A 21363-nucleotide genomic window follows, 5' to 3' on the forward strand; every position below is an offset into this window, starting at 1 on the left:
AAATCAGCAGCTGCATATGTAAATCTAGAGTTCAGGAAATGGGTCTGAATTCCAGACATATAATAGATGAATTCTAAGCCATGAACCATTGAGTGAGTGTAGACAGAGAAGTAGGCCAAGGACGGGACCCTGGGATGCATCAAACTAATAGCTGCAAGGATAAAATTGAAAAATTCCTGGTGAAACTGATTAAAACTCATTAAAAAGATAAAAATCACAAAAAACTACTAAAAACTACATCTACTTATTATCCAGGATACATACAGAACTACAAATCTGTAAGAGGAGGAGATAAGTTATTTGAACAGCTTTCAACAAGAGAATATTCATTTGTCAAAAAGATATGAAAATGTACTCAACCATCACAAGTTATCAAAGAAATGAAAATTAAACCCACAAAGATTACCACAACATACTCAAATGACCAAAATAGGAAGAGCTGTCAATACCAAACACTGGCAAGGACGGAGAGCAATGGGAATATTCATGCACTGCAGTAGGAATGTAAACTGGTACAACCACTTCGGAAAACGGTTTAGAAAAGATCTGCAGCTGTTGAGCATACACGCATCATTTTACCCATTAATTTCAGTTTTCTATGAAAAACCAGCAGAGATCTATGCCCTTATACCAGAAAGTTCAGAGTAGCATTACTGTGACCTCACTCACAGTTGTTTTGTTTTCAGGATTGCATGGATTTCTACTCTTTATTCTTTCCTTCTCTTTCCTTTTTCTAGTTTCTTAAGGCAGAAGCTTAGAACATTGATTTAAACACTTTCATTTCTTAGTTTCTTACTGCTGCTGTAACAAATGGCTACTAATTTAGTGGCTTACAGCAACACAAACACATTATCTCACCATTCTGTAGGCCAGAAGTCTGAAATTTTCTCATGAGGCTACAACCAAGGCATTAGCAGGGCTTTATTTCTTCCAGAGCCTTCATGGAGAATCCATGTCCTTGCCTTTCCCAGCTCTGGAGAGGGCCTGCATCCCATGGTTCAGGGCCAACTTTCCTCCAGCAATATTAGATTGAGTCCTTCTCATGCTGCCATCTCTCTGTTTCTCCCTCTTTTGCCTCCCTCCTCCAGATTAAGGACCCTTGCGTTTTCATTGGCTACACTTGGACAACCTATCTCCAAGTCAGCAGATTAGCAAACTGAATTCCTTCTGCAGTTTTAAATCTGTTTGCCATGGAACTAAACATACTTCCAGGTTCCAGGGATTAGGATGTGGACATCTTTGGAGGGATTCTGTTCTGCCAACCACATTTTTTTCTAATATAAGCACTTAATATTATAAATCTCCTTCTAGTTACTTTAGCTTTCCCCCCAAATTTCAATGTTTTTAACCTTCATTTTCATTCAACTAAAAATATTTTCTAATTTCTAATGAAAGTTTTAAAATTTCCAAATTGTTGTTTTCCAGATATCTATCTTATTGTAATTGATTTCTGCTTTAACTTTCATTCAGTGAATAAAATTTGTTAATAGAAAACTTGTTCTTGTTTCATGACCCAGCATATAATGTTTTGGTGAATATTCCATGTGTAATTTAAAAGAATGTGCTGGGTTTTTTTTTTTTTTTTTAATATTTTTATTTATTTGACAGAGAGAGATCACAAGTAGAGAGGCAGGCAGAGAGAGAGTGGGGGGAAGCAGGCTCCCTGCTGAGCAGAGAGCCCGATGTGTGGCTCGATCCCAGGAACCCAAGATCATGACCTGAGCAGAGGCTTAACCCACTGAAGCCGCCCAGGTGCCCCCAAAGAATGTGTTTTATACTGTTACTGAATTGAGTTTTCTTTAAATGTCAGTTTAGTCAAGTTGATTTATAGTGCTGTTCAAGTCTTCTGTACCCTAATTTTGACTACTTGTTCTATCAATTACAATTCTGGATTTGTCATTCTCCTTTCAGCTCTAACAGTTTTTGCCTCATGAATTCAAAGATCTGTTATTAGGAGCATACATTTTTTTCAGATGGTTACATTTTCTTGGTGAATTAACCTTTTATCATTATGTAATTTCCCTTTTTATTCCTAGTAATATTCCTCATTCATAAGTCTTTGATAATATTGTCATTGGTTTTTTTTTTTTTTAAGATTATTTATTTGAGAGAGACAAACAGACAGACAGTGGGGGAGGAGACAAAGAGAAAAGCAGACTCCCTGCTGAGTGTGGAAACCAACACAGGGCTCCATCTCATGACCTTGACATCATGACCTGAGCCAAAAACTGAGTCCAATGCTTAACCAACTCAGCCACCCAGGTGCTCCAATCACTAGTTTTCTTTTGATTGATGTCTGCATTGTATGCTTTTTCATCCTCTTACTTTTAACCTATGTCTTCATATTTATGTATAGCATAGTTACAACAGCATATAGTTGGATATACTCTTTTTTTAATGTAATCTATCTCTTTTAATTTGGCCTTTACCAAATGTTTAGTCCATTTTTTACATTTCATGAAATTATTGGTATGGTTGGATTTAGTCTACCATTTTTTTAAAAGACTATTTATTTGACAGAGAAAGTGAGCAAGCACAAGCAAGGGGAGCAGCTGGCAGAGGGAGAGGGCTGAGCAGGGAGCCCGATGCAGGGCTCAATCTCAAGAGTCCGGGATCATGACCTGAGCCCAGGGCAGCTGCTCAACAACTGAGCCTCCCAGGTGCCCCTAGTCTACCATTTTAATATTTACTTTCTGTTTGTCCTCTGTTTTTGTTCTTCTTTTTCACCTTTCCTGCCTTTTATAGTATTTCAACAGATTTATAACTTAATCTATTCTTTTTTTCCAATTATAGTTTCAATATACACACATATATAATATATATACCTAATCCTTCAATCTCTTTAGTGTTAATATTTTTGCCATTGCAAGTAAAATAAAGAAGGCTCATAACTATACACACACACATGTATATATATCCCTTTATTATTCTTATAGTCCTATGTATTATTCCTAAATGCACTGAAAACTTCTCTTGACAATTAGTTTTTGATTTCAACAGTCATATTTTAAAGAACTTAGAAAAACTGTCTTTTCTCTTTACCCATATATTTAACATTTGTTATCTTTCCTTCATTCTTACAGTTCTCAGTTTCCTTCTAGCATCATTTCCTTTAAACAAGTCTGCAGCTACAAATTCTTATTTTCCTTCACCTGAAAAATGTCTTTATTTTGCCTTGATTCTTGAAGAAAATTTTCAGTAGATAGAAAATTGAGTTGGTAATTCCCTTTTTTTCCAGCAGTTTAAAAATACTGTTCACTATCTTCTTGCCTCCAGTTTCTGACCAGAAATCTGATCAATTCAATTGTTGTTCCACTATATATAATGTTTTTATCTTGATGCTTTCAATATTTAATTGCTCAGTTTTAGCAGTTTGATTAGCTTCTTTCTGGGTATGTGTTTGAGTTTATTCTGTTTTGAGTTAAGCAGGGTTTTTTTTTTTTTTTTTTAAGTTTTATTATTTATTTGAGAGAGAGATGATGAGCAAGGGAGAGGGGTAGATGGAGAAGCAGACTTCCTGCTGAGCAGGGAGCCTAATGCAGGACTCTTATTCTAAGACTCTGGGATCATGACCAGAGCAGAGGGCAAATGCTTAACTGACTGAGCCACCCAGGTGCCCAAGAAGTTTACTTTTTATTTTCAAGTAAGCTCTACACCAAACACAGGGCTCGAACTTACAATCCCAAGATTGTGCGCTTTATTTTTATCTATTTATTTTTAAAGATTTCATTTATCTATTTGACACAGAGAGAGAGAGAGCACAAGCAGGGGGAGTGGCAGGCAGAGGGAGAGGGAGAAGCAGGCTCACCTTTAAGCAGAGACCCCAATGTGCGACTCAGTCCCAGGACCCTGGGATCATGACCTGAGCCAAAGGCTGACGATTAGCCCACTGAGCCACCCAGGTGCCCAAAAAGTTTATTTTTTATTTTAAAGTAAGCTCTACACCAAACACGGGGCTCGAACTTACAATCCCAAGATCAAGAGTCACATGCTCCACCAGCTGACTCAGCCAGGCACCCCTGAGTTGTGAACAGTTCAATTATGATGAGTCTGGGTGTGGTTTTGAGTTTATCTGGCTATCAATATAGACAGACTCGTGTCATTGGCATTCTTGAATCTGTAAATGTATGCCTATCAAACTTGGGAATATTTTTTAAATTAAAAAAAATTTTTTTTAAATTTATTTGAGAGAGAGAGTGAGAGAGCATGAGAGGAGAGGTCAGAGGGAGAAGCAGACTCCCCATGGAGCTGGGAGCCCGATGTGGGACTCGATTCCGGGACTCTGGGATCATGATCTGAGCTGAAGGCAGTCGCTTAACCAGCTGAGCCACCCAGGTGCCCGGGAATATTTTTTAAAAAGATTTTATTTATTTATTTGACAGAGAACACAATTAGGCAGAGAGGCAAGCAGAGAGAGAGGAAGGGAAGCAGGCTCTCCACTGAGCAGAGAGCCCGATGCGGGGCTGGATCCTAGGATCCTGGGATCATGACCTGAGCCAAAGGCAGAGGCTTTAACCCACTGAGCCACCCAGGCGCCCCAAATTTGGGAATTTTAACCATCATTTTTTCAAATAATTTTTCTGTGCTACTTCTTTCTCTTCTTTCTCTGGGACCAACACAGGTGTGCTGAAGCCAGCTTGTTGATTGTGCATGTCTCTTCCCAACTCCATGTTCAGTGACATCATGTTGATGCCTTGAAAACAGCCACACTGGGAATACTTACACCTGGACATAGGAAAACATTACAAAAAAAGACTTCTTTTTTTTTGAGAGCCAGTTTACTGCTGGACTCAATGACACAAATATTAGAACAATTTTGGTATTGGTTTTCAGGTTCCTAAGTCTCTGCTCATTTATTTATTTTTGGTCTTTTGTTACTCTGTTCTCAATTGGACAAATTCTACTGATTTCTCTTCAAAGTCATTGATTCTTCTATCATCATCAGTCAGCTATTGAACCCATCTAGCAAATTATTAAAATTTCAGCTATCTTTTCAGTTCTGAACTTTCCATTTGGTTCTTAAAAAAAAAATACTCTCACACACTGTTTTTTAAGATTTATTTTTAAAAGAGAGAGAGCGTGAGCACACATGTGCAGGCAGGAACGGGAATAAAACAGGGAGAGAATCTCAAGCAGACTCCCCACTGAGCCTAGAGCCCCATGCAGAGCTCTAGCTCATGACCTGGAGATCATGACCTGAGCTGAAATCAAGAATCAGATGCCTAAACAAGTGCGCCACCCAGGTGCTCCCCTCTTGAGAATTTCTACAGTTCATTCATCTCATGTTTTCCTTTCTCCTAACAGCTGCCTTAGAATTTGATCGTTCTCTGTACCCCTGAAGCAGATAATACATTGTGTGTTAATAAAAAAATTAAAAAATGATAGTTCTAATATCTGTATCATCTTGATATTGACATTTGTTGCCCTCCTTGAGAATTGATCAGTTTCCTAGTTCTTTATATGTTGAATGACTTTATTCATTGAACATTTTTAATATTATAGATTCTAGGTCCTGTTAAAATATTCTGAGCAATGTTGATTTTTGTTTAATAACCAACCCAGATAGGATCAGATGCAAGTTCTGTTTTATATTCTGCAGGCTGTGGTTCTAACATCAGTTTGGTTTACAAAGGCTTGTTATGCTGTATTGGATCAATCTCACACATGCCCTGATACTCAGTAGCTGGCCCATGTCATATTCAGTGCTCTCAACTGTAGTTCAGTTCTCGAAGACCTTGCTGTGCTGTTTTGGGTCTGAGTATGCACAGCTCAAGGTTAAGTTTAGAGGTTGTGCTAATTACAACAAAATAAGAGGAGTCCCTGCTCTAGCTCTCTTCTCTTTGGTATCCCCCTTTGCTGCCCAGGGCCCCTTTGCCCCGTCTCTTGGCCAGATACATGGGGGTCCTCCTGGACTGTTAGCTCTACCACCATTACTGTGCAGCCCTCACAGCACACCCATCTTCAGGACAAGGAGAGTATAAACAGAAAAAAAAAAAAAAATGAAGATCATTTCAATTCTTCAGACTGCCGAGTGTTTTCTTCCCATTTCTTCTGTCCAGAAAGTTTCCATCAATTTTAACTGTTGGCACTGCTTGTTATTGGGGCTTACCTGGGGGCTCACCAGTGACATGTCATGGGAGAAAAGAGAGAAAAGAAAACTCCTCAACATGTTCTTTCACCTCAGAATTTCCTCTGGTTTAACCTATCGGAGGGACGAACCACTACGGTAGCTCTACTGGAGGCCCTCTCCTGACGTGGGGCCAAGAGAGAAGGCGGAGGGGGTGGGGGAGGAAAACACCCTTGTCTGGATCCTTGTCTGGATCTCTGCTCCAGGTTTGACTCTACTCCCATTCCATCTGCTTTTGTGTATTTTTTGGTGTCCTCAGGTAGTTGCCTTTTGCATTTTTAGTTTTAAGTGGGAGAGGATTTTGAGCGTGTACTCCATCTTGACTGTGCCTGAAGTCCAAAGCTGCATTATTTTTAAGAGGCCAAACTGGAAACAACCCCACTGTCCTTCGACATTAGAATGGACAAATTGTGATATATTTATACAATGGCATATAGCATGGCAACGAGAGTAAACTACGGTGACATCAGCAACATGGGTGAATCTCATCACATTACTTTTGTTGTTTAGTGGCTGAGTCTGAGAGAAACCCCATTTCCCCCCTTTAATCAAAATAAGATAGGCAGAAAAAAAATTACAGTATATGGTTCCATTTATATAAAGCTCACAAATAGGTAAAACTAAATTATAATGTTGTAAGTCAGGACAGCTGCTATCCTGAAGAGAAGGACGCAGTGACTGGAAGGTGGCACCAGCAGAGCTTTTGGGGTGCTAACAGTCTATTTCTTGCCCACGTGGTTACACATGTAATCACTTAGTAACTCAGAGAGCTCAACATTCATTTTGTACTCTTCTGGACATATTTTGTATATCAACTTCAAAAATCACTTGAAAAATTAACTCTTTCTTCTCTGAGGAATGAACAGAATCTTAGCTTAAACTGACCTAGGTACCAAGGGGAATTTATAGTGACTGAGGTACTTCATGGAATTCAAGTACAGGAATGATGCTGGGACTCAAGGACAACTGAGCCAAGGGTTAAAATACTGTTAGAGTCGTCTTTCTCCGCTTGACTTATTTCGTTAAGCATGATACGCTCTAGTTCCATCCACGTCGTCGCAAATGGCAAGATTTCATTTCTTTTGATGGCTGCATAGTATTCCATTGTGTATATATCATATGATCTCCCTGATATGAGGAAGTGGTGATACAACATGGGGGCTTAAGTGGGTAGGGGAAGAATCAATGAAACAAGATGGGATTGGGAGGGAGACAAACCATAAGTGACTCTAAATCTCACAAAACAAACTGAGGGTTGCTGGGGGGAGGGGGGGTTGGGAGGGGGGGGTGGGGTTATGGACATTGGGGAGGGTATATGCTTTGGTGAGTGCTGTGAAGTGTGTAAACCTGGCGATTCACAGACCTGTACCCCTGGGGATAAAAATATAGGTTTATAAAAAATTAAAAATTAAAAAAAAATACTGTTAGAGCCTTCTCTCACTGCAGATGTTACCTCTAAGAACATATGACCACTGACACGAAACATTTCACAGGAGATGTACGAAGACATTGGTGGTGCAAGCACCATGTTCAGGGAAAATGGTCTTTCCTCATTCCATCCACGTTTTCATAGGGGCTGCGCGGCTTTTAATTAACCCCGATCATCTGACCACAGTCAACTTAGTCCAGAAATGAGCACCTGACTGTGTAGAGGAATCCTACTCCTAGAAGTTTTGTTCTCAGAATCAGAGCTCTATTTTTGAACAGGCCTGCTTGGGGTGGGGTGCAGAAATCTGTTTTAACAGCCAATCAAGTGATCCTGACAATTGATAACTCTAATCTAGACCATCTCAATTCTTTATTTGGTTGTGCCTATTATTTCTTAAGAGGTATTTTGTTTTAAAACGGGAACTGTATTCAACCCATACTGTCAGTTCAGTCTGCTAGACTGTTGTGGCGGGGGAGGGGGTGGTGTGTGTGGCAAGTGTCAATAACATATATATGAATAACTGTGATAATACTGGTTTGGTGAAGTTTTGGAATTGTTATCTGTAGACTCCTTCTCAAACTCCTCCCCCAGCAAAATCCATCTAAATGATGGCAGTGACCTTGGAGTCAAGATAAAGTTATGGTGTCAACCATGAATATGATCCCAATTTCATAAGAAGAAAAAACAAATTGACAACCTCCTTAAATTTAAGTGGTTGATTACCTATGGAATTAAGTGCTTTGTCTTCTTTTATAATGTCATTGTATTTCTCTAGTTTTATACAGTAAACATAATCTTTCACAAGAAAACCAACCATTATAAAGATATAAACAATACATATGACAGATTTTTTAAAATAACATTTAGGAATATCTGCACTCAGGAATAGAGATATGTGGTCAAGCTTTCAACATCAGTTAATGTACACCTCTGTTCAAAAGCAAACTCATGTGAAATATTTTTCTCATCCTGAACAGAAGACTTTCTGCCCTTTCACTTAGCATTATGTTACACCAGCACTTAAATACTTATTTCTGGATGGTGGGATTGCAGGATCCCAAGGTGAAATGTGGGGTCATTTATATTAATATTTTCAGTTTTTGAATCAATGAGTCTCTACTAGTTTCAAAATCAAAGGCTTTTTTTTTTTTTTAAAGAGAAAACATTATGTTTAGCCCAGTTTAAAGAATTGGCTTGAAATTGGCATGCAGTTAACATGGTTTTAATAAGGTCCATGACTGAAATGTTCCATTTTCAGACTAGGAACTAGAGGACCACTTAGTCCACTCAGACTTATATTAAGGATCATTAAAAATATATTAGGGGTTCCTAACTTTGGCTTCATGCTCATGTGAACACTCTGTTCACTACCTGTCTCGAAGTTGGTTTCTCTACTATTTATTCTGCTTTTGTAACTCAAAGCTAAACTTTGATATAGCAAATATCTCACAAGAACCTCCATATATGGGTTTTCCAATGTACTGGGTATATAAGAAATTTAAGAAAACTTTTCACTCACTGATTTACAAATACTCAGATAATTTTAAATAGTTCTTAGAAGTTTTTGGGTTGGTTTGAGGGAAAATTCAAACATGGTATCCTTTCTCTATGCTGCATTAAATGAGACTAATTGTAACATAAGAGACAGTAAAAACTTCCAAAAGGAATGTGGGGAACTAATTAAACAGAGTATAATTCTGGATTTTCCCCATTTATCTCTGAGAGAAAAATGCACAATTAACTAAGTAAATGTATTTGGTTTGAAAATGTATTAATTTTCCCTTCTGGAAACTCATAAATAATGGCTTTTTGCTTGTTTTACATATGCTGGCTTTTTAAAAGTAGGTATCAATTCATAGCCAGTGACAAAGTTCCAAGAACATACCAGTTTTGAATAAACTATAAGTATACTCCAAATAATTCAAATATGAAATAACTAGGACAAGGAGAATATAACATGATATATTCCAACTCATGAAGATCAAGTTTGTAAGGGCAATACGACATGGGTCTGTGTGTTTAAAAAAAAAAAAAAATCAACTGAGAAATTTACTGAAACCAACCGTAGGCAACTTGGGGTGGGGAATCTTACCATATCCAGAAATTCATAAAACACTTGAAAAAACCAATATAAATTTAATAATAAACATTATGGTCAGGCTGTTTTATTAAGGAGGCAACCACACATACAAGTTCAGCTATAGAAATGTTTGCAAATCAAACTTCATGTGATCTGAAAAAGGACCATGCGTAATGTCAAAAATGGATGTCTGTACATTCAATAAAAATTTAAACATACATAGTCTAGACCATTCTAGAGTCATACAAATATCTGGGGACACATGTTTCTAATTTCCTTTCAAAAAAACTCTTATAAAAGTGATGTACTGAGATAATTTTAAAAAGTATCTGACAATTATGAATGGTCCCCAGTTTTACAAAATGTGATTTCCAGGGCATGAAAACTGAAAAAAGTTAACTCTTCAGAGAGTGTTTCATATTATACAAACAAGTTCTGTAGAAAAATGATCCAGCAAATGCTCGTTAAGAAGATTTATATTTTTTTTTCCAATTTTTTACACTTTTATTAACACACTTACAAAAAAATAACATTCAAACACTGAAAAAATTAAATAACTTTGGAAGCAGAGCTCAGAGCTCTCTGCTTACATATAAGTGACAATTCTGGGCTGTTGGCACAGAAAAATAATCAACATTCATAAAACCCTTACTACTATATATCAAACATAAGTTAAAATCATAGGCACTAGTTTATCAAATCCACATTTCTTCTGTAAGACTAACCACAGCGAATCCTTAGATATTCCCAAACAGAAAAATTGGCAATACACAAAGTCCTTCTAGTAAAAAGGCAATTTTTCTCTTTAGGAACCTAAAAGCCAATAGTCTGTGGTAGTACAACAGCAGGTAAAATAATGTTTTACCCAACTCAGATCCAAATACGTTTTTAATAAGTGATGAAGTATTTTAATAAAAAAAAAATAGACATTTTTTTTTCTGATGCAGCCATTTAAAAACAAAGTTAAATAACCTGAATACTCCTTTTGAAACAGATAATCTAACTTAATGTAATGGGTGTTTCAAATAGAGTTAAAATTCCTTGTAATTATTAGATTGCAGCATATTTTTCTTTTGCAATGTTGCACTGAAACTGAGACCTATTTTGTATACATATGGTTTTCAAAAGAGACAGTGGCAAGTTCTTTCTTTTACTTAGATTTTTACATGAGATACCCCCCACCCAAAGCAGATGCTTTCTTTATCTTCCTCTGAAAAGCAACATTTTTTAGTTCATCATCATGTGGAATTCCGGCGCCGCCCTTCCCTGACCCACACCCACCACCCTCCAATTCAAGGACAGAACTTCTTCCTTGCATCATACACCGAATACATTGGCTCTGGCAGTTTGAATCTCCAGCTGCGTGTGCTAACTGAATGACTCCCTAACGGTCAAGCTAATAAAAAGTCCCATGGTGTCATGGCAGAATGGGGGTCTTGGTTTTAAACATTTTATCATTCTCTCAACCTATCAACCTTAATGCTATCTCGGATATCAAGTCTCTCTTTTGTCTCTCAATTTCTGCCAACTTACAGAATGTCTTTTACTAACAAGAAATGAACTTATGTTCACATCTCTAAAATCCCTTCGGTAACCTGATTGCCAGTATTTCAGAGCCATTCAAATTAAGTATTTTAAAACAGACCTCACCATGAAAAAGGAGAAGCCTGCTGAAGAAAGTTTGTCTCGTAATTGTCTAATAAAACCGAAATAAGTGATTTCCAGAATACACAAGGGGCCACTAGAGAGCAAGTATTTAACAGGTTAGAGTCATACGGAGTGGGTTTCATTTGTTACCAAAAATGTAAAAATTAACGTAAGGCAGAATCCAAGTCAAAAGGGACAGTATTCTCCAAGGAGGTTGTATACAGTTACCTAGTTTGAAGTGGATCAAGTGAAGTAGGATCCAGCCGGCTGTATCTTCCTACCACGTAACAGACCGTTGTGTCAGTGAACAGTAACAATACAACGGTCATTACCAGAGATTTTGTAAGTGAAGTGCATAGATTTCCCCCTTCTCTCTCATGGTACGGTTTTGTTCGAGGCTGTGAGCACGGAGGCAGTGTTAGTTAGATCAAGGATGAAGACACACACTACTTGCTCTTTCGTATCATGGAGACCTGCTAATGAAAACACGATCTCTTAGTTCTATAACAGATATGACAGCATGTGAAGACGTTGGCTTCAACAGCAAAGGCTATCTTTCCTGAGCCAGGAGCTATAAAGTTTAGAAAGATTGTACAACTGTTATTAAGCCCTTTTGGCAATCAAAACAAACAGGCAGAAGTCCGATGTGTCAATGCAACACGGCGGATGCACGGTGGAACGTTCTCTGGTGCTGGTGGTACGGGAGCTACATCCAAAACTTAAGACCAAACAAAATGACAATTTTTTCTGGTGAATCTGCAAAAATAATTTATAGAATTCTCACAAATTTAGGTATCATGTTTGAAATCTCTAGCCTAGATTTCTTCCCACCCCCATCTTCCCTTCCATCTCAATTTAGTTTCTTGGAGTACTAGTGAAACACTAGTGAAACATTTTAGATAATTAGTCAGAATATTAGTTCTCATTAACACAAATATTTATTGATGCTATTTATACAGTAAATTAGGTTGAATGCGAAGTTTTGGAGAGCTTGAATTCACCATTTTCTTGTGCACAAAGGTATTCTCTCATTTACAAATGGGCATTTCTCTTTGGCATCCGTTAGTTTTTTGCCCAGATATTGGCCTCTGTCAAATATTAAAAAATCAACTTAGTTTCTATTAAACAAAACTAAATGTGATTCCATGGAGAGTGATTGTATGATTACCAAACACATCTGATGTTAAATGTCATTAAAGTGCTGCTTGATCATCTCCGTCAGTTTGTGCTAATTAAGACAGAGAGGGCTGGGATTTATAAACCCCATGAGTCTTATCTGAACAGTCTGCATATAAAAGTTGTCTTTTAGCCTGGTGAAGGGGTATCCATGAAGCTGTGGACCTCTGCATTCTCATCTTTGCTGGTCAGTAACAGCCATCTTTCCAACTGTCATCTTTCATGCTACCATAGGTTTTAGGAGCTGGCAAGGATCTGAAATAAAGCAATTTAATAAAGTGATTTGTAAGGCTTTATGAAACGTTACCATACTATCTCCCACAGATATTTTTTTGCAGGTGGCATCCCGATCCAATGAAGGCTGCTTCAGGGGACTACTGAGATCAAAGCTCTAAACAGCCTATCAACACAACGGTCCCACACTTGGCATTTCCAACTTCCCAGATGACGTCTCTAACTGGGCCTCTGGTGACTTCACTAACATCTTTTTGTTAACACAGCCATTAGAGTTAACATAGCCACTAACAGAAAGGAAAAGACTGTCTCATCTCTTCCAACAGCATGGATCACCAACATTTTAATTAACTACTTAGTTGGAGGGGGGCAGAGTGATGAATGTGACAACAGACTCAGTGTCACCATCACTAGAGAGGTAAAATGATGTAAGTGCTTAAATGGACTTTTAAGTCAGACATATTTAGAACTGAAAGCCTTTAGTTGTATAATTTTGGTCAAATTACTTAATGTCATTAAATTTCAATATTCTTTTCTGAAACAGGGAAGTAATAACAGGGGTAATAACAGTTTAATATTTATGTTATTGTCATGCCTAATGTTACTGTAAAAATTCAGTAAGGTACAAGTTATTTAGCACAGTGCACAGCAAAAAGCTGTTATACTCTACTGCTGAATTCGGAAATGTAATAAATCTATCTTAGAATAAAAGATATAGATAATTCAGTTTAAATTCTTACAAGATGAAAGCCATTTTTTCCCATGAAAATAAGTATTTCAAGTTTAATTATAGTTGGACTCCTAAGTGTACTGACGGTGGTAATCGCATTCCTGAAAGGCACATACTACGATTACACAGATGCATGGTTCCCAGCCTGGCTGGCCTCAGAATCACCTGAAGATGCAACAGACAAAAAAAATTACCCACAGATTTCGGCCCTCATACCAGATCTACTCTCTGGGCATAAAACTTGGGTCTCTGCATTTATAACTCCACAGAAGATTCTGATTTGCAACAAAGTTGGAAAACCACCCTCTTGGGTTATACTCAGATTTGCTAGCTAGAAGTTTTATCTTAAATCTCGTGCTAGGTTCTAACAAGTCTTTATCTTTACTGAATAACATACTCAAAATGAATAAATATCACAACCAAACTGAGTGATTCTAATAGTTTTTTCTAGGAGTTCTCGTAGATGCCTAATCACATTAGGCATCTGGGTGAATTTTAGCTGACCAAAGTGGAGTGATTCTCTAGTATCTTAAGTGACAATTTCTTTAAAACAGCAAAGTAACATTTTATTCCAAGTCTACTAGGACTCTCTAGGTTTTCTATCACATGCACTGATGAGCATAATTCTAAACTACCCACTCTGCTGTCTGTCACTTACCTGCGAACAGGCTGTGCAAGTTTGCTGCGAGGCACTGGTATACCCCCAGCAGAAGGGGCACTGGGTCTGGGTAAGCCACTTCTCATCGCGGTTGTCCCTGCAGGTCTGGTTAGAGTAGTGCTGTTGATATTGTTGGGAGGATTTGCTGGGACTGTGTTCGGAACCATGGGAGGCCCAGGTGAGGAGGTGGTCTGTGTGAGCTGTGTTGTTTCTTGGCTCCCAGGAGAACCAGAGCCAGGGTTACTAAATGCTTTTACTGGTTGCCGGAGAGCCAAAGGAGATGGTGCTGCAGGGGAGCGGAATTTGCCTGGAGAAGGTACTGCAGAATGGCAAAGAAAAATCAATGTTTTTAGTAGAAACTAAGTGTAAGTGAACCAGTGCTTTACATTATACTTGATGACTAGGCCACAGTACATCTGTATTCACAAAAACTCGCTCTACAGAAATGCAAGAAATAAAGAACATTTCTGGGCTGACAAAACAAAACAAGAGAACTGGTAAATCCTAATTAACCGAATCCTTATTCAGAGGACTGCAACTATACTTTATGACAGTATTTTAACTCTGCCCTGCTAGGAATCCACAATACCAGAAGAGAAAAGGCACTGCAGGGTTCTATTTCACTGCAGCAGCTAACCTGGGCCATATTCTAGAAATGAAAAAATGGCTATGACATGTTGACTAGAATTTGAAACATACTCTCCCTTCAAAAAGATCATTCATGTAAACATGTTATCAAATATCTGGTGGCTATATTTCAAAGTTCTATGTCACCTTTAGTGTAACTTAAAACTTAGAAATAAAACATTAAAAACAAAACAGAAAAGCTTCTACTATTGTGCTTCACCAAGCAGAGAAGTTATAATTCTAAGGGCATATCAAGATGTGTTTGAAGACACAGGATAAAGATGGTACATTCTTCAAGAATGTCAATTCTAGAAGTTAACACAATTTTAAGTTAAAACAAATACTGATACATGAAAGAATAAAACATAAAATTTGCATTAATTTTTAAGCCAAAATAGGACTATAAATAAGTTTTATTATCGTGGTTGTACCTTAACGTTTTAAGTTCAGATCTCCTAGGGGACACATTCATCGTTCCCTGTTTATTTGGTTTAGCTAAGTCACCTCTAAAAGGGCATCAATTTTAGTTTCTTCAAATGTCCACGAATAGCTACACACCATATAAATAAAATTTTACCTTGACTTGCTTATCTAACAAAGAATTTGGGAGGTGAAAAGGATGGAGATGGGGAAGGGGAGAGTTGGATAAAAGGCAGAATCAGGTCACCCTATTCTTACTCAACACCCATTAGTTTGGGGATGTTATGACTGAAGGGAAAACCTTAGTCTTAAGACTCCAGAAGTAGGATTATACCACACAACTCCATCTTCCTCACTTCTACTCATCTGTCTAAATGGTATAGGTAACAGTAAGGTCTACCACAGTAGCAGGTAGGAAAGGAAAAAATGGATGAGTCTGGTCACTATTTTCTACCGCTGAGAGAAAGTAGAGAGGATACACTTTAGCTTCAAAAGTCCCAAATGGGAAATTCCTCTCTTACCTTCCTTACAGTAAGATTTTTTTTTTATACATAGCCTCCTTCCTTCCCAACTGATCTTTCCTGCCAAATTTCAGCATCTCTGTACTTAAAATATATTAGGCCCCCAGTAGTTGACAGACTCAAATGATCTCTGCTTGGCTCCAAAAACCCTAGAGCCATGATTCCCAAACTTGACTGTGCATCAGAATCCCGAGGCACTTTTAAAAAAAGAACACAGAAACCCAGGTACCACCTCCAGAAAATCCGATCTAGAATGAAACTCAGATATTTATTATTAAAACCACCACAAGAGTTTCAAGCCATGATGGCAAAACTGGGAAGAGGGGTTACCTTCCTACTTGTAAACACCTATACAACTGGACAGAATATAGAGAACAGTTTTCAAATATTGGACAACAGGCAGCACAGAACTGTAATTCCCGAGAAAAGGAAAGTAAATGTGATGAGCTCTGTGAGCACACCGGCTTTTCTGAGGGGAAGGACATGCTTTTTGGAATGTAGAGCAAGAAGGATCCTGAGCAGATGAAAGTTATCTTGCTGAGCTGAGAAGACAAAAGTTGGAATTTGAGGAGCAGAATACCTCTGCTGCGGGAGCTGCTCCAGAAGACCTCCAAAACTCAGCTGAGGAGTCTGCTTGAATCTTTGGATAAATATTGTGCTGCACATATACCAAGTGAAGTTCCAGGAGACTGAGCAAAGGAACACTGAAACACTGTAAACTAAACAAAGCCTATTACTTGAAAATAAACATATAGTAAGTTAAATTGGCAAAAAAAAAAAAAAAAAAGTAGATGAAAAATAAGCCAACAATAAAAATAAAATGTAATGTTAAAAGGTACTTAGTTATTCCAGAATAAAAGAGGAGGGAGAAAAAACAACAACAAAAAACAAAGATCTGAAGGGACAGAGAGAAAACAAACTGAACTTGCAAACCAACCATATTGATAACAGCATTGAGTATGAACAGCAATCACTCCAATGAAAAGGTAATGACTGTTGGTACCCACAAGAGAAAGAGCAACATGCTATCTAAAAGAAACACATTCTAGAGAATACTTTCCAAGATGGCAGAGGAGTAGGAGACCTTAGTTTTGTCTGGTCCCAGTAATTCAGCTAGATAAGTTACCAAAGCATTCCGAACCCCCAAGAACTCAACCGGAGATGTAAGAAAAGAATTGCTGCAATTCTACAAATAGAAAAGTGGCCACTTTCTGCAAGAATGACAAGATGGAAAAACTCCCTGAAAAATGAGAAGAAGAGGCAGTACTAACTGCCAGGGGCCTAATCAGTATGGGCATAAATAAGATGTCAGAACTAGAGTTCAGAATAATAATTATAAAGATACTAGCTGGGCTTGAAAAAAGCATAGAAGACACTAAAGAATCCCTTTTTGGAGAAATAAAAGAACTAAAATCTAATCAAGTCAAAATAAAAAAGGCTATTAATGAGATATGATTAAAAATGGAGGCCCTAACTGCTAGGATAAATAGGCAGAAGAAAAAATTAGTGATAGAGAAGAAAATATGATGGAAAAAAGAAGCTGAGAAAAAGAGAGATAAACAACTACTGGATCATGAGGGGAGAATTCAAGAGATAAGCGATATCATAAAGCAAAACATTATTAGAATAATTGGGATCCCAGAAAAAGAGGAAAGAGAGAGAGGGGAGCAGAAGGTATACTGAAGCAAATTATACAGAGAACTTTCCTAATCTGGGGAAGGAAACGGGCATCCAAATCCAGGAGGGACAGACAACCCCTCAAAATCAGCTAAAACAGGACAACAAAACAACATTTAATAGTGAAACTTGCAAATCTCAGAGACAAAGAGAAATACTCAAAGCAGCCTTGGACAAGAGGTCCATAACCACCTACAAAGATAGAAACATGAGACTGACAGCAGACCTATCCACAGAGACCTAGAGGCCAGAAGGACTGGCATGATATATTTAGTGTGCTAAAAAATAAAAATATGCAGCCAAGAATACTTTATCCAGCAAGGATGTTGTTCGAAATAGGAGTGATAAGCTTCCAGGACAAACAGAAAATAAAAGAATTTGTGATCACCAAACCAGCCCTACAAGAAATATTAAGAGGGGTCCTTTAAGCAAAGAGAGAGCCCCAAAGTAACACAGACCAGAAAGGAATGGAGACAATATAAAGAAACAGTCACTTTACAGGTAATACAATGGCACTAAATTCACATCTTTTAATAGTTACTCTGAAGGTAAATGGGCTAAATGCCCCAAAAAGACACAGGGTATCAGACTGGATAAAAATGCTCATCAATATGCTGTCTGTAAGGGTGCCTGGGTGGCTCAGTGGGTTAAGCCGCTGCCTTCGGCTCAAGTCATGATCTCAGGGTCCTGGGATTGAGTCCCGCATCGGGCTCTCTGCTCAGCGGGGAGCCTGCTTCCTCCTCTCTCTCTCTGCCTGCCTCTCTGCCTACTTGTAATCTCTCTCTGTCAAATAAATAAATAAATTTAAAAAAAAAAATATGCTGTCTGTAAGAGACTCATTTTAGACCAAAAGACACCTCCAGATTGAAAGTAAGGGTGTGGTAAGACATTATTATGCTAATAAACATCAAAAGAAAGCGTGGGTAGCAATCTTTATTTCTGACAAATTAGATTTTAAACCAAAAACTGTAGGTAAGAGATGAGGAAGGACACTATATTATACTTAAAGGGTCTATCCAACAAGAAGATCTAACAATTATAAATATTTATTCCTCTACCATGCGTCAGCCAATTATATAAACCAATTAATAGCAAAATTTAAGAAACACATCAATAATAATATAGTAATAGTAGGGGACTTTAACACCCCACTCACTGCAATGGATAGATCATGTAAGCAGATCAGCAAGGAAACAAGGGCTTTGAATAACAACACTGACCAGATGGGCTTCACAAATACATTCAGACCATTCCATCTTAAAGAACAGAATACACATTCTTCTAGAGTGCATGTGGAATATTCTCCAGAACTGATCACACATTTGGTCACAAATCAGGTCTCAACTGGCAACAGAAAAGTGGGATCATTCCCTGCATATTTTCCGAAAACAATGCTTTGAAAATGTAACTCAATCACAAGAAGATATTTGGAAAGAACTCAAATACATGGAGGCTAAAAGCATCCCACTAAAGAGTAAGTGGGTCAACCAGGAAACTGATGAATTAAAAAAATTGTTGGAAACAAATGAAAATAAAACTGTTTAAAACTTTTGGGATGCAGCAAAGGCGGTCCAAAGAGGGAAGTATATATAGCATTACAAGCCTTTCTCAAGAAACAAGAAAGGTCTCAGATACACAACCTAACCATTCACCTTAAGGAGCTAGATAAAGAACAGCAAATAAAGCATAAACCTGACAGAAGAAGAGAATTAATAAAGATCAGAGCAGAAATCAATGAAACAGAAACCAAAAGAACAGTAGAACAGATGAATGAAACTAGGAGCTGGTTCTCTGAAAGAATGAGATTGATAAGCCTCTGGCCAGACTTATCAAAAAGAAAAATGACCCAAATAAATAAAATCATGAATGAGGAACGATCACAATCAACACCAAAGAAATACAATTTTAAGAACATGTTATGAACAACTATATGCCAACAAATTAGCGAATCTGGAAAAATGGATTCATTCTTAGAGATGTACAAACTACCAAAACTGAAAAAGGAAGAAACAGAAAGCCTGAACAGACCCATAACCAGCAAGGAATCTGAAGCCAACAAACAGGAGTCTGGGGCCAGATGGCTTCCCAAGAGAATTCTACCAAACATTTAATAAAGAATTAATACCCATTTTTCTGAAGCTACTTCAAAAAGCAAAATGGAAGGAAAACTTCCAAATTCTTTCCATGAGTTGGTCCCAACATTATGTTAGTCCCAAAACCAGACAAAGACCCCACCAAAAGGAAGAATTACAGACCAATATCCCTGATGGACATGGATGCAAAAATTGTCACCAAGACCCTGGCCAATAGGGGGATGCTTGTGGGGCTAAGTTCGTTAAGTGGCTGCTTTCTGTTTGGGTCATGGTCCTGAGATTGAGTCCTACACTGGGCTCCCTGCTCAGTGGGGAGTCTGCTTCTCCCACTCCACCTCACCCCTGCCCCCTTGTCCACTCATGTGCATGAGTGCACACTTTCTCAGGTAAATAAATAAAATCTTTAAAAAAAGTACTAGCCAGGGCGCCTGGGTGGCTCAGTGGGTTAAAGCCTCTGCCTTCACTCAGGTCATGATCCCGGGGTCCTGGGACGGAGCTCCGCTTTGGACTCTCTGCTCGGCGGGGAGCCCGTTTCCCCCTCTCTGTCTCTGCCTGCCTCTCTGCCTACTTATGATCTCTGTCAAATAAATAAATAAAATCTTAAAAAATTAAAAAAAAATACTAGCCAACAGGATCCAACAGTACATTAAAAAGATTATTCACCATGGCTAAGTGAGATTTATTCCTGGGCTGCAGGGGTGGTTCAACATCGGCAAATCAATGTGATACACTACATTAATACTACACTACATTAATAAAAGAAAGGGCAGGATGCCTGGGTGGCTCAGTTGGTTAAGCATCTGCTTTTGGCTCAGGTCATGATCCTGGGATGCTGGGATTAAGCCCAGAGTTGGGTCCCCTACTCAGTGGGGAGTTTGCTTCTCCCTCTCCCTCTGCCCCTCCCCTGCTTGTGCTTGCTCCCTTGCTCTGTCTCTAATAAATAAAGCTTTAAAAAAATAAAAATAAAATATAAGAGAAAGAATCATATGATCCTCTCAAGAGATGCAGAAAACACATCTGACAAAGCACAGCATCCTTTCTTGATTAAAAGTCTTCATAGTGTAGGAACAGAAGGAACATACCTCAGCATCATAAAAGCCATATACAAAAAGCCCACAGTGAATATCATTCCCAATGGGGAAAACCGAGAGCTTTTCCTCTAAGGTCAGGAACATGGCAAGGATATCCACTATCACCACTGCTGTTCAACATAATACTAGAAGTCCTAGTCTCAGCAATCAGACCAATCAATCAATCAATAAATAAATAGATAGATAGGTAAATAAATAAATAAATAAATAAATGACATCCGAATCCACACTCTTTGCAGATGACATGATACTCTGTGTGGAAAACCCGAAAGGCTCCATCTCAAAATTGCCAGACCTCATACAGCAATTCAGCAAAGTACAGGATATAAAATCAAGCACAGGTATCAGTTGCATTTCTATACACTAACAATGAGACAGAAGAGAAATTAAGGAGTGGACCCCATTTACAACTGCACCAAAACCATAAGATATCTAAGAATAAAACTAACCACAGAGTCAAAGTATCTATATTTAGAAAACTATAGAACACTCATGAAAGAAATGGAAGGAGACAGAAAGAAATGGAAAAACATTCCATGCTTATGGATTGGAAGAACAAGTCTTATTAAAATGTTTGCTACTTAGAGCAATCTATACATTCAATGCAATCCCTATCAAAATACCATCAACTTTTTTCTCAGAGTTGGATATGGATGGAATTAGAGGGTATGATGCTAAGTGAAATAAATCAATCAGAGAAAGACAATTATCACCATATCTCACTGATATGTGGAATTTAAGAAACAAAACAGAGTATTATAGGGGAAGGAAGGAAAAAAGGAAACAGGATGAAACAGGAGAAGGAAACAAACCATAAGCCACTTCTTCTTTTTTCTTTTTTAAAGATTTTATT

General features: G+C 38.0%; 1 protein-coding gene across 2 annotated transcripts in view; it reads right to left on the minus strand.

The window, feature by feature from the left end:
- Positions 1-9687: 9687 nt before the first annotated feature.
- Positions 9688-21363, minus strand: part of SLAIN2 (SLAIN motif family member 2) — an 89236-nt gene continuing 77560 nt past the window's right edge. For both annotated transcript variants that reach the window (XM_059161914.1, XM_059161906.1), the window contains 2 exons: positions 14082-14400; positions 9688-12714 (listed from right to left, as the gene is read on the minus strand). In XM_059161914.1, the coding sequence (XP_059017897.1) occupies positions 12648-12714; positions 14082-14400 (386 nt within the window). In that variant the 3' untranslated portion in view covers positions 9688-12647. The remainder of the gene's footprint in view (positions 12715-14081; positions 14401-21363) is intronic.

The sequence above is a fragment of the Mustela lutreola genome, chromosome 1 (assembly GCF_030435805.1).
Source record: "Mustela lutreola isolate mMusLut2 chromosome 1, mMusLut2.pri, whole genome shotgun sequence".
Classification (NCBI taxonomy): Eukaryota; Metazoa; Chordata; class Mammalia; order Carnivora; family Mustelidae; genus Mustela; species Mustela lutreola.